The sequence below is a fragment of the Vigna unguiculata genome, chromosome 7, assembly GCF_004118075.2.
Source record: "Vigna unguiculata cultivar IT97K-499-35 chromosome 7, ASM411807v1, whole genome shotgun sequence".
NCBI lineage: Eukaryota > Viridiplantae > Streptophyta > Magnoliopsida > Fabales > Fabaceae > Vigna > Vigna unguiculata.
The window spans coordinates 9,076,140-9,089,942 of NC_040285.1; the positions used below are offsets into that span (position 1 = coordinate 9,076,140).

Here is a 13,803-nt window from a genome sequence, read left to right on the forward strand (position 1 = left end):
TTTCCTAATGATAGATCCATGTGGAGGCCACACGTTCAAGGCTTGTTTAATCATGAATACTATCAAATCTCCATAACTTCATCAATGAAGGCATGATTCCAAAGTAATGACTCCAAGTAGTTTCAACAAAGCTTCATCAAATCTTCACATGTCAACAAGAATAAATGATGTACTAAATTGAGTGTCTTCAACTTTTGGAGTTGATGGGTTTGGTGTGGATGCAGGCAGTGGACTTGACATGGAAGTTGAAGGTTGGTCTGATTGAGTTTTTAAAAGGGTTAAATATGTTTTTGGTCCCTTAAGTTTCAGTGAAATTTGGAATTAGTCCCTCCTCAAAATTTTATACCAATTTAGTCCTTCATCTTTAAAAATGCGTGAATTTAGTCCTTTTAACCAACTTTTGTTAAGTTTATCTGACATTTCAAGCGTATTTTATGATAGTATTTGAATTGTTTATACCGTATGATACATTTTCGCTTCAATGTTAACTCAAATATTATCATAAAATGCGTTTAAAATGTCAAATAAACTTAATAAAAATTGGTAAGAATGACTAATCCATGCATTTCTAAAGATGAAGGACTAAATTAGTATAAAGTTTCGAAGATGGACTAATTCCAAAATTCACTGAAACTTGAAGGACCAAATACATATTTAACCCTTTTTAAAATGAAAGTACTTATGTTATGGGCAAGTTGTCTACACATGACACATCTTTTCCCTATTCCCCATTTTCTCAGTTGTCATTCTTTTTTAACTCTGAAGGTTGTAGTCTTCTTTTCTTCTTGGGTCTTCTAGGCAATACCCATTTGGTTGGAGGCAACATATCAGGAAAAGAAGTAACCTATCACACTTGTTGTCCATTTATTGAGTAGATAATTGAGAGGTAGGTTTCTTCATAAGTTGATTTCTTAAACCAATGAGAGATAAAGTCTTCTTCGTTTAGATTCAAAAATTTCATTGAAGTGAGAGAGTGACAACAAAGAACAACACTTATACTCCATTTCCTGTAGGTGCAATCCATATTGCCCACATTGACCACAAATTTATCACCAATATTTGAATCGTGTTTGACCTCAAATAGCTTCTACGCTGATTAGCTGCCATATGAAACAAAACACAATTAGAATGATTCCATTTGACACTAATGAATAAAGAAATGTGTCATTACCTTGGTATTTAATATTTTGTTAACTCCATCTCCCCAAAGGAGTTTATTATCATGTATATATTATTTTATAGTGCTTTATAAAAGAACCATCAACACAGTTTGATGCCTTTGATTTTGCTCCAAATGCTAATAACCAAGGATAGAAATTTTCCACTTAAAAGCTTATTGTGTATTGATAAAATGGTTATTGAAATATTTAAATCAGTTTTAATATTTTCTAAATTAGTGTCTAAAAATATAAAGTTTTATTTAATATAAAAGATTTTTTTTAATAGATAAATGATTGTCTCAAATTTAGTTACTTACGTATTAACGTAGTCCTAATTCTAAATATATCTTTCTTAATTAAATGTCACCAAAAGTAGTGTATATATATAAAATTTTTCTCTTGCATATAAATATTCTTTTAAATAATTAACTTAAATTTTAAATTAATTTTTTAATTTTTATTGTCAAATAATTTTATTATTATTATTAAATAATTTAAAATATTATTAATTTTAAATTATAAAAGCTCATTTTACAAAGATCAATAATATTTTTCAATAATACTATATTACTTATAAAATAAAAAATAATTGTAACACACAGAAATGTAATTTTTAATTATTGAATTTATTTAAAAAGTTAAATTTTATTATTATAAATAAATGTTAAATTATTTATTATAATTATTATGTAATGATTTTTTCTCATAAATTACTTATTTATTTCTCGATGTTTATAATAAAAAATTTTCTTATTTAATTGTAGTTTGAATTAATATATATAAATATATCTATATATAATTGTTTAATGAATGCTTTTACTATTTATTTATTATTGTTATTTATTTATTTTAAAATATAATATTTAAATTTAATGAATTTTATAAAATTTGTTTTTAGTATGAAATATTAAATATTGTTAGAAAAATATCCCTAGTGCACTGATACAGATGCTAATAAGCTTACAAGAGAGAACCACTGAACCAGAGAATTGTTACCAGGTGCGTTCTAACAACTCCGGTGTCTTTATTTTACTGCACGTGTTTTGGGAAGTTTGCTTGAGTTCTCACGAACCAACTCAAGAAGGATTACATGCATAGAGTAAATTCGGTTCAGGGGAAAAGAAATCTGAATTAAAGCGTAATTATTAAGCATCATGGCTATTTTGATTTGAGCGTGGCAGTGCAGTAGCATCACCTGTGTGTTCCTCTTTCAGTTTCTTTAAGTGTTTGATGTTAATGCCGCTGGTGCGTGTTGCAGTTGGTGCAGCGGTGCGAGCGGGCACCCGTAATTGGGTCCGGTGTGTTTCGGGTGGGGCATCGAGTCCGAGCCTTTCGATATGGCGGCGGAAGAAGGAGATTGGCAAAGAAGGGCTGCTCGTGGCCAAAGAGCTCAAGAGGCTTCGGTCCGACCCGGTCCGCCTCGACCGCTACATCCGGTCCAGCGTCTCCCGCTTGCTCAAGTCCGACCTAGTGGCCGTCCTCGCCGAGTTCCAGAGACAGAACCAAGTCTTCCTCTGTATCAAGGTTCCCTTTTTCGGCCTCAATCTTCTCTTTTTTAATGCGTTAGTTAGAGCTTCGTAGCAAGTATGTGCAATGTGCCTTTATCTGATTTGAACAGTGCCAAAATGATTTAGTGGAAGTCAATTTATTAGCTAGATTATGGAATCAAATTCAATCACTACTTTACCAAGTTCAATCCCTAAGTCCCTATGACAAACCTCTTATGGGTCACCAAGAAGGAAGGCATGTTTCATGTCCAAGTAATGGGAAAGCATACAATGAATGGTTGCCACAGCCAAAAAAGAATAGGCAAACGAATATGTAGGTAGCCACCAAAGGGATTCATTTTTGTAGCAGAGACCAAACTCGAACTGATGGCTCATTGGTCAACTAGAAAAATATAAAGGATTACACACCTGACACCATTGAAGGGATAGGAAGATGTAAGAAAACAATAGAGGGAGGAACATAAGTAGCAAGGAGAGACTATGGTTGCCAACGCCTTCACTTAACTGTTACACATTTATAAGTTTATGATTCTATCATACAAGCACATGTTAAATCATGTATAAACTATGTTTCTGGTAAACTTTGCCAAATTTGATATACTCTCAATTCTGTTGGTTTGTGATAGTCGCGTAAGATTTATGCAAAACTTGATTTCCTTACTAATATAGTGTAGTGGTAAACCAAGGTATCAATCCAAGGAGAGGTGATGAATTTGAGTGCATGTGAGTGTGTAAGAATGATTTAAATGGAGGAAATCTCATAAACTATATCTAAACAAACTTAAAATATCCTAAAAATACTATGAAAATGAAGAACAACACTCAAGCTAAGTAAAGAAACTATACTGAAACAGAACACTAGTTATAATGCGTGAAAGTCATGGTTTCTACTTCTAAATTGAAAATCAGTGGATGAAATTTACATATGCGTGGTTAAAATGTATGGATGAACAACATGGAAGGTGTTACAAACTTTAGAATGGAGTAAGAATGCACAAGAATGCAAAACACGAAAGTGTTTGATGAAATGCTTAAGAGAATTAGAATGCATGCAAAGTGTTTGTTAAAATGTCACACTGAACTCTGGATATGAATTATGCAATGCTGATGCTTGGAACATGATTTAAACATCTAAAGCAACTAAAATATGTATTTATAACTAGTTAGAATCAATAGAAACCGAAAATCACAATTAGAACCAGAAAATCAAGGTTATAGCGATGCATTGAAAATGTGTATATGAAGGTGGAGGACAATTTCGGATTCATCCATGGAATGCATTAACAAGTGATTTAATCATGCAAAGAATTTCAAAACAACATTAATTAATCATAGAAACTCAAACGAAATCAAAAGAACAAGTAAAACATAGGAATAAAAAAAAATCTAATATCATAGAACCAACAAACATAAACCGTGAAAAACTGTCAAACTTTGATTTTGGCATTTTCTTTGTTTAATTTGAGAAGCAATTGTGCAAATGGATTCTAATGTGTAAAAGAAACTTGTGATAATAGAAAACAACAAACTTGAACAGATTAAGGAAATTGAAGCAAAAACCAGAATCAGTGTTTGAATTTGATTGTATTGAAATTGATCTCACTTGATCAAGGCTCACTGTGTAGTCACTTGATCTAAGGTGGTTACTTTTCACTCTCCAGAGTTAAGCATGGTTCCACACTTAATCTAGTGTTTGAGAAGCAAGAACAACACCAATTCAATCAAACCAAACAACTAAAACTCAAAATTGAATCAAAACTCAGAAAATGAGATGAAGAACAGTGAGAACAAAACATGAACAATTCTAGTTTCTATTAATCAAGGTTGACTGTGCAATCACTGTTTGATTCGGTCACTGTGTACTCTTTCTATTATTGAATGTGTTTCCACACTCAAAACTAGTTTAAAAAGTGAAGAACTCCATCAAACAGTAAACTACAAACTATCACTGTTTTGTCCAAAACAAATGGAAAATTGATGGAAGAGAAAAGCAATCGGTACATTTGCTTTAGAAACGAGATACATTGTGTTAGAAACTTAGAATACAAAGAATAAACAGTGGAAATGGATGGATTTACACAAAGCTTGAAGAAACTTGGCACCACAGCCTACCGTGCGGTCAATGGCGCAACAAACAAGTACTCCAAGTGCTGAGAAAATTCTCCAAAACAGAAAAATGGAAACTGGAAAAATAAGTGACGAACTCTCCCTCCAAAATAGTTTCCTAGTCTTATATATATCCCTTAACCCAACCTACACTCAACTAAACTCTATGGTTAACATTTTAACTTCTAAAACTGGAAAACTGAAAATTAACTAACTAAACCAAACTAGACTATCTCCTAGACTAAACTTAGTTAACTCTGGTCCATCTGGCAGTAAAGGGCACTCCAATGGTCATTTTTGCCTTCAACACGTCACATGAGATGTCTCTTAGTGTCTACAACAGCTTGTACATGGATTTGAGCTTCAAATGTGAAAGTCAACTCTAAGGGCAAAGTTCAGCATATGAATAAGCTCCAAACTAATTTCAGATTCTGCAATTGCTGGAAGTTATGATTGATCCTTCTTTAATCAGCCTAAAACGGATTGAATGTATTAACCTGTACCAAAATCACAAAACTCAAATTAGTATATTAGTTCTCTAAGAAAATAGGAAACTAGGCTAAACTCAAACTCTATTCTAGACTAATCTAAAAGTTACAAAACTGCAGAATTTTAAAAATCTAAGAACAGAACTTACTACTTCTACAATATCTAAAATAAAACTAGTATTATACTACCAAAGTTAAGTCTAACTAAGCCTAATCACTAAACAACATTATCCTATCTACTTAAGCTAATTATACTAGAATATACTACACTAGAAACTAACTAACTACTAGTTTACTAAACTAATTACTGAACTAAAACAGAATTTAATCAAAAAGTTTACTCCTAAGATTATATATCCATACTTATACTAGGTACTCTATTCTAGCTGATCGAACTAAGCTAAACTAACTAACCTAAGCTAACTAAATCTAACTACTGATTTTAAGTCTAAAAACCAGAACCTAAAACTAAAAACTTATTCTTTGTTCTAAATTCTAAAACTATGTTTGACTAGTACTACACTAGGCTATATAAGCTATACTACTCTAGTCTAGGATTCATTACCAATTCTATTCACTAGTACTAAACTAGATTACTAAACTACTAAGCTAAATGCCAATTTAATTCTAATTCTATAAGTGAATTTAAGCTAATCAACCATAAACTATCCTAAAATTCTACAATCCTAAGCTATTCTAGAACTAATTCTAAGACTAACACTAAAATTGCATTAAAAACACCTAATTAAACTAAATTTTTAAAACTAACCTAAAATGCTTTCTATAGTAAATATAATCTAAAAACTAAAAATTAACAACTTAAATCTACCCAAAACAATGCAATTAGTTCAAAATTATTGATATAATCCTGACTTATCAGTTTGTAAGCCTAGTTTCTACATGGCTGTACCAAAAAGTACGTCTTAGTTGATATTAGATACATGGGTCAAATTGTCTCCATTCTACATCAGAATAGAAAATGAACTGACAGGATCTAACTCAACCCAAAAGGTTATATCAGGAAGGGAAGATTACCTAGGCTTAGCCATGTACTTACTGAGAGTAGAATCTTAGCACTTGCTCCTCATGCCTAGGAATAGATATCTAGAGTGTTAAAGCTGGTAAAACTAGGCATTTGTGAGTGATCCATCATCAGGACTGGGATAGGCTCTGATATTAAAACGGAAAATTAGTTGAGTCTAATTCATCCCTAAAAGTTAGATCAAGGGAAGAGGATTGCTCAATTCATTAGGTCGTATGGGGTGCTTGGGTGGTATGTCCTGCAAATATGGGCTATTAATTCTGAATTCTGTTACATACATACATACATATATATATATATATATATATATATATATATATATATATATATATATATATATATATATATATATTGTTACATAAAGCTAACTTTTATTCATCATTTTATGTATTTAACAGTTGGATCAAGAAAGGTATTATGTAACATATATTAGGTTTTACTGTATTTGTTATGCTATAAGGAGAAGGAGAAGTTTATTAAGATTTGTTGTTTAGTTAGTTGGTTAGAGGGCTTAAGGAAGAAGGATAGAGAGGCGCAGATTTGTTATTATTGTAAATATAGCATTGACTCTTTCAGAATGTAGAAATCCTTTGTGAAGGGAAAATTCTCGGAGCAGAGATTTGTCTACTATTTTTTGTTCTTTTCATGCTATTCCATAAAAGAATTTCTTTTCTTTTTAATTTTTGGTTCATAGTAGTATCACGTGTAGTGGGAATGGTAAATACTTATTATAGACATGCTATTAATTTATGTTTATACTCCAGAATATGATTTTTGAATAATATTTATGAAGCATATAGTTTTACTAAGTTTAGGATTAGAGTTTATAAAGTGTTCATCGTTTTCCCTTAGTACCAAAAGAAGATAAAATGTTGCAGATGTAAACACTTGAGCATCGGGGGTGGATGGCTGACCTACCTAGACTAACAAAATTTCATTATTGAAATTATGACAATCTTCGTTCCAACTTATGTTTTTGGTTGTATTTTTTGCGCCATCTTACAAAAAAGAAAATTCTTTGAGCAATACATTCACCTCCATTGAACCTTGATGTAACAGTAAAATTGTCCCTTGCATTTTCAAAGGTACGAAAGACTCTGTACGATGACCCTCTCCATAATTTTGCATAGTGAAGAGCCTTCAGCACGGGGATACGTTAATTATCAACTTTTTTTGAACTGCTTTTCTTCATGCCCTTATGTTAATGTACTTTATTACTGAAAGTCACCTGTTTAACCATAAAGACTGCAAAAGCTAAAATTTCATTAAATATTTAATTTCTTCTAGTACTAATATGGTGTTTTATTAACTATTTATTATCTCATTCATATGCACTGACTATTTAATGACAAATCCTTGGTTCCTTTCTCAGTTGTATGAAATAGTCCGGAAAGAAATATGGTACAGGCCGGACATGTTTTTTTACAGGGACATGCTGATGATGCTTGCACGAAACAGAAGGGTGGAAGAAGCTAAGAGAGTTTGGGCTGATTTGAAAGAGGAACAAGTTTTATTTGATCAGCATACATTTGGGGATATTATCAGAGCTTTTCTGGATAACGGGTTGCCCTCAGAGGCAATGGAGATATATGAAGAAATGAGACAGTCTCCTGAGCCTCCTCTTTCATTGCCTTTTCGTGTGATACTGAAAGGGCTCATTCCTTACCCAGAATTAAGAGAGAAAGTAAAACGTGACTTCTTAGAAATTTTCCCAGATATGATCATCTACGACCCTCCGGAGGACTTGTTTGAAGATAATTAGCAGGAAAACGATGGAGATAATAATATTATTGCTTATTTCATAATTAAGTCAATTTATCCACAGTGAGATGTGCATTTTATATGTTCTAAACTAATTTTTTTATCCCATATATCTTACTTAATCAATGTTATTTATCCATAGTTTGTATTATCCTTCAGTGATTTCAAGTACCACAAGTCCATATTTCCATGATTTTCACCTAACATGTTTTATTGAAATCATCTTAGTGATTAGCAGGTCGTATAACCGATCAATTAGATCATTCGCATTCCATTTTAATAGGAAATTGTACCAAACTACCTATACAATAGCATAGTCAATATTTTAATTCTGCATAAATACCCAATATAGTATGATTCTTTATAAGAATAAAAATATATCCTGTAATCGTCTAATATATATATATATATATATATATATACACACACACACACACTACATTCAACACAACTAAAAAAGAAACAATAAATTCCGTATAGGCGCAGGATAAAAATATCACTGCTTCCACTATAAGTAACCAATCTATCAATGCAATACAGTCGTGTAATGGCTGCAGTTTCTAAATTCAGCAATATTCTAGTTCAGATGTTTATATTGACTCTGGATATAGATCACACACCCCAAATCCTAGTTCCCGCGCTTAAATTAATTTTGATCCACATATCACTAGTTGCGTAAAATAATGGTTTGGTGGGTATGTGGGTTGTGTTTGAACATGATTTTGGATCTCAACCGTAGAAGGGGGAAATAGTTGCTTTACATTGGGTCAAATCATGAGTTAAAAGCAGACATGATATGAACAATTGAAAAAACTAAAGGGAGAGGAACCTATAGCGTTTGTCCAAATGCTTGAAGAGCATCAACAATCAAGCCATCTACCTCAGCTCCTGGAAGACAGCCAAAGAAAAATAAACAATCTCAAGTTTAAACAATTGAAAAACTTTATAAACATTAGTTGATTTCAAGTTAATTTTATAATGTTAAATTTTGGCATTTGTACCTGGAAGGTTTATAACCTTGGAAACTTCTCCCATGTTAATCCTTGGTCACCATAGCAGCATAAACAACCTTAAGACCTTAGCACATATGCCATATGCATGTTCTTGATTGGAACACTTCGACAACAATCGTCGTGCATATCCTGACATAGCTTCCCAAGGTGATTCAATATGATTTTCTTCCAGAGGTATAGGGTCACAAGATTTAAGGATTTCCAACATATTTGTCTGCCTTCATATTTATTTAATGACTCTGGGCCCTTTTCAGATGTTTTGCATATTGTTCACAGAGCATGTTACGAGTTTATTCACTGATTTCCTAAATCTCAAGTTAATATTCAACAAATTCATTCTTCTCATACAAGCACTTTGAAGTTGGAAGATCGGAAATTGACGTCCAATCTCTGCAATGGTATTTTGCACAAAAAACTGCACCGGGTTTAACTTTGGATCACCAATTGCCTGAAAATATATTAAGTCATAGATGCTTGGACCACATAAATAATAACATATTCATTGCTTTACAGGAGAGACAGAAATTAGTAATATGAATTTCGGCCCTTCAACTTACAGAACAATAAAATGGACACAAACAGAGGGGGGGAGAAAGTACTCGTTATCCTAGTAAATACTAATTACTGATACTCTAAAGCTATTTATTCATTATAATTCAAGTTATTTTAAAAGAAAATTCTTTTTAATAAAATCAGCATTCATGATTAATTAAAAGTAGTTTCTTTAGTCTTTATCCTTTCTATACTACAACTCATAAAATAACTTCAATATCAATTAGAGTCACAATAGTTTCTGTAGAAAAATATCCCAAAGTACATATGACAACTCTTTTTTGATTTAAGATTTCATCACAAGTTCCACTAATAGTGGTAACAAAATAAGACTACAGAGACATTATATTTATCAATTCAGAACAAACTAAATATACAAGTAACAATAAGAGGTTAATTATTTCATTCAATTTCTCTTTAATATATAAATCCTCTAACTTCAGAGAGTCATTATTTCCACTCAATCTACACTACATAATCATGTCAATTAAGATTTTGCGGGTTCCTAAACTTCTCTTACCTATCAGTTTTGTCTGACGAAATGAACCTTCTATCACATGTTGGCTTCATTTTGTTTAATATACGTTGGCTAATGAGGAGGATACCATCTTGACGTGTTGGCTTCATTTTGTTTAAGATACATTGGTTAATGAAGAGGATACAATCTTCAGGCACACTCTCCTCAAATTCTTGCATTTATCTAGTGAAAACTTCATTGAGTTGGACAGTTCAAACCTTCAATTGATTCTGTTGAGTGTTAATGTTAGTTTCATAACAATGTTTCAATTGTCCTTTTCTCCAACGCCAATCCAGGAATGCCGATGCAGCTATTTCCAGGCTGTGGTTTCTGAATTCGCCTTTGTTGCATTAATCTTCTTTCTTTGGACATTTCATTCCATTGACCATTGCTAGCATACACGTTTGCAAGAAGAACATAATCACTGCTATGATCATTAGGTTCCAATTCCAACAGATGGTTCCTTATCTTCTCACCCAGTTGAACATTTCCATGAAGTCGACACGCAGCTAACAAAGTCCTCCATACAATTGCATTGCATTCCTCTGGCATATTCTTTATCAAATTGTATGCATCATCAACTAAACCAGCTCGACCCAAGAGGTCCACCATGCACCCATAGTGCTTTATTGTGGGTCGGATGTTATAATATCGGTCCATAATATCAATATATTGCCTACCTTCATCAATCAATCCTCCATGGCTACAAGCACATAGAACCCCCAAGAAGGTAATATCATTCGGCCTCTCCACATTCTGCTGTAACATCTCTGTGAAAAGCGCTAATGCTTCCTCTCCGTTACCATGTGACGCAAGACCGAGAATCATGACATTCCATGAAATCACATTCTTCCTTTTCATGCTGCTAAATATGTGGTAGGCTTCTTCCACTGCTCCACACTTTGCATACATGTCAATTAGGGAATTGGAGACCGATATATTCTCACAAAGCTCGGTATGTTTTTGTACAAGAGAATAATGAATTCGCCTCCCAAAATCGAGGTCTCCTATTGCACCACACGCCGAAAGGGTCACTACCAGAGTGGCGTGATCCGGTTGCAGGCCACTCCGCAGCATTTTAACAAACAGATGGAGAGCTTGTGTATAATTCCGACAAAGCACGTGAGAATTTATGATAGAGTTCCAAGCGACTAAATCTGCATTTGGAATTTCCTCGAACAGGTGGTGAGCGGTTTCTATGTCCTTCACCATACCGTACATGTGCATGAGAGAATTCCTGACGTAAGTATGAGTTTGGAGTCCAAGTTTAAGGATGTTGCAATGCAGTTGCTTTCCCAGGGTAACTGATCTCAATCCAGCAATGATTTTAAGAATGAAAGAGAATGTGAAAGTGTCAAGTGCTGCAACATCGCATTTTCCCTGCAGCATTGTCTTGAACAAGTCAATGGCTTTCTCTGGTTGGCGAGCCATCCCAAAGCCCCTGATCATGGTGTTCATTATAAACACATCGGGTTTATCGATTCTGTCAAAAACCCTGACAGCGTAATTGATATCTCCGTGGCCCGAAACCGCGCAAAACTCGATGATCTTTCCCACCACCAGCGGGCTCTTATGGAAACCACTCTGGACTGCACGACCCTGGATCTCCTTCAACTGCTTCATGCTCGAACACTGCTTCAAAAGTCTCAAAACACTTTGTTCAGCCTTCCAAAATGCTCCGTCTTTCGGACTCATTACATTAAAATCAACTTTGGATAGTTTTCATTGATGGCAGCATAACCTCGATCTTCCTATGTGGCAATGTTTATTTATTTCAGTTTATTTTTCGTCACTGCAGCTCCCAACCTCCTGTTTCCAAGGCGATTTTTTTTCTTCCCAGAGTCAAACCCAATCACGCACATTTCATCTCCCATTCACCTGTATTATTTTTTCTCCTCCATAACCCTTAGTGAAAATGTCAAGTTCTGTGTAGGTTTGGGGTTGAGGACTGTTGGAGAAAGAATTGATTTGAATGAGGTAGATATTGATAGTGATAGTAGGAGGACTCTTCATAGCAAAAACAAAAATGTGAATATGATATATGACGCACTTATAAAACATCGTGAAAATGTTGTTGGGAAAGATTTTTGTTGTCAAATAGAATTGGAACAGTTTTTCAGTTTTGTTTGAGATTGTGGATGTCCTTAGAAATTTTGAAAAATATAATTGGGGTATGCGAATATTTGGTGGTAGCTTGTGCATTCCTTATTTTTTGAGCAAAGAAAGAAATACAAGACATTTTCACCTTGTTGGTGACGTTTATTTGTTTGAAAATGATATTTGAACATAGTTTTTAAACTCATTTTTTATATTGTTGACATAGCACGATAGTTTCTTTTTTTAATTGGATTTTCATTAAATAAAATTAAGTAATGCACGTGGAAGCAGTTTTTGAGATAAAGGCAAAGCAAAAAAGTGTTTGGTAGAGAGAACAAAGAACCACTCTATTTGGCTTAGAGGAGATAACGACAAGGAGAACTCATCGACGGAAACACATCCACAAGAAGACTTGGACTGGAGTCAAGATTAGGGTTCATCAAAACCAGTATTATCGCTTATAGTTTTCACACAGTTTCCTTTTATCTTATCGCAGACGTTAATGGTTTTTTTTCTAGGTAAAGTTCTGACCTTTGGGGGAAAATGGTCTTTGTTTTCATTATTGATGGAAGTGTGGTTTACTGTGTTGTTCGTCTTGTCCCCAGCATTTTTCTAGTTATGTATTGTTGTTGTTAATCAAATTTGTAGGACATTTACTTCATTGGTGGCCAATAGTAATTTTTCAGTAGAAGGACGTTGGTTTTTCATTGGTTGTATTTAGTTGGTGTTCTGTGTGTTGCAAAGTTTGGTTATTTGTGGGTTGTGTAAAAAATGTGCATTACTTTCTGTTATTATTTGGTACAATGTTGTTGAATTTTATTGTTTTGCAATAATAGCATATGAAGAAGTTATGGTTGGCCAATTACCATTTAATGATAAGGTATTTTCGTGGTGTTATTTGTATATGTTGTTGTGCATATTTCTATGAAAAGTTATTTGAAGTGGTAATTTTTGGAATTTCATTGATTGTTAGACTCGGTTGCGTATATTTTGTTACACAAAGTTTATTGTTGAAATGAATGGATTGATCTTGGACACACACTGTGCAAGGATTGAGGATACACCATTCAAATGGTGTTTGCATATTGGCAAATCATTACAGATATGTCACCCTCTTTATTAGAGATCTTGAAGCGTTGGTTACCTACTCACGAATCGTTTCGTGTGATGCAACAGTCTGTTTCATTAAGTTGTGTTGACATTTGCATGTCTTTACGATTAGACGTTGATGGTTTAGATGTTGAATTTGATAAAAATGTTTGCGGAGTGGTGGGGTCACTCTTGAGAGACAAATTAATAACACTTGAAAATGTTATTGAAATGATTAAAAATGTGATAGAGAGTGAATTTGATGATGTTGATAATGTATGTTGTTTGTATATATTTGTTTGTTTTGATGTTCTTTACTTTCCTAGATATTCAAAAACTATTAGTAATCTTCCTTGTAGTTCTTTAGACAATATAGACAGTTTGTCAAGTTACAATTGGGCTAAAACAGTTCATAATTATTTGGTTAAGAACTTAAATCATGCCTTTCTAGCACTAAGGCAAAAGGAGAT

General features: G+C 33.3%; 2 protein-coding genes across 4 annotated transcripts; one reads left to right on the forward strand and one right to left on the reverse strand.

Moving 5' to 3' along the window:
- The first annotated feature begins 2,099 nt into the window (after nt 1-2,099).
- LOC114191825 (pentatricopeptide repeat-containing protein At1g62350) lies at nt 2,100-8,223 on the forward strand. 3 transcript variants are annotated; one of them, XM_028081237.1, is made up of 3 exons: nt 2,100-2,159; nt 2,419-2,684; nt 7,677-8,223. In XM_028081237.1, the coding sequence occupies exon 3, from the start codon at nt 7,719-7,721 to the stop codon at nt 8,064-8,066; it is 348 nt and encodes a 115-aa protein (XP_027937038.1). In that variant the 5' UTR covers nt 2,100-2,159; nt 2,419-2,684; nt 7,677-7,718; the 3' UTR covers nt 8,067-8,223. The 3 variants fall into 3 exon arrangements, with proteins under 3 accessions (XP_027937038.1, XP_027937037.1, XP_027937036.1); XM_028081236.1 differs by having other exon boundaries at nt 2,157-2,298; XM_028081235.1 differs by lacking the exon at nt 2,100-2,159 and having other exon boundaries at nt 2,167-2,684.
- Nucleotides 8,224-10,331: 2,108 nt separating this feature from the next.
- On the reverse strand, nt 10,332-12,218 carry LOC114191824 (pentatricopeptide repeat-containing protein At4g21065-like). Its single transcript, XM_028081234.1, has one exon. It carries the CDS (start codon nt 11,840-11,842, stop codon nt 10,400-10,402), a length of 1,443 nt encoding a protein of 480 aa, XP_027937035.1. The 5' UTR covers nt 11,843-12,218; the 3' UTR covers nt 10,332-10,399.
- Between the last annotated feature and the right edge of the window lie 1,585 nt (nt 12,219-13,803).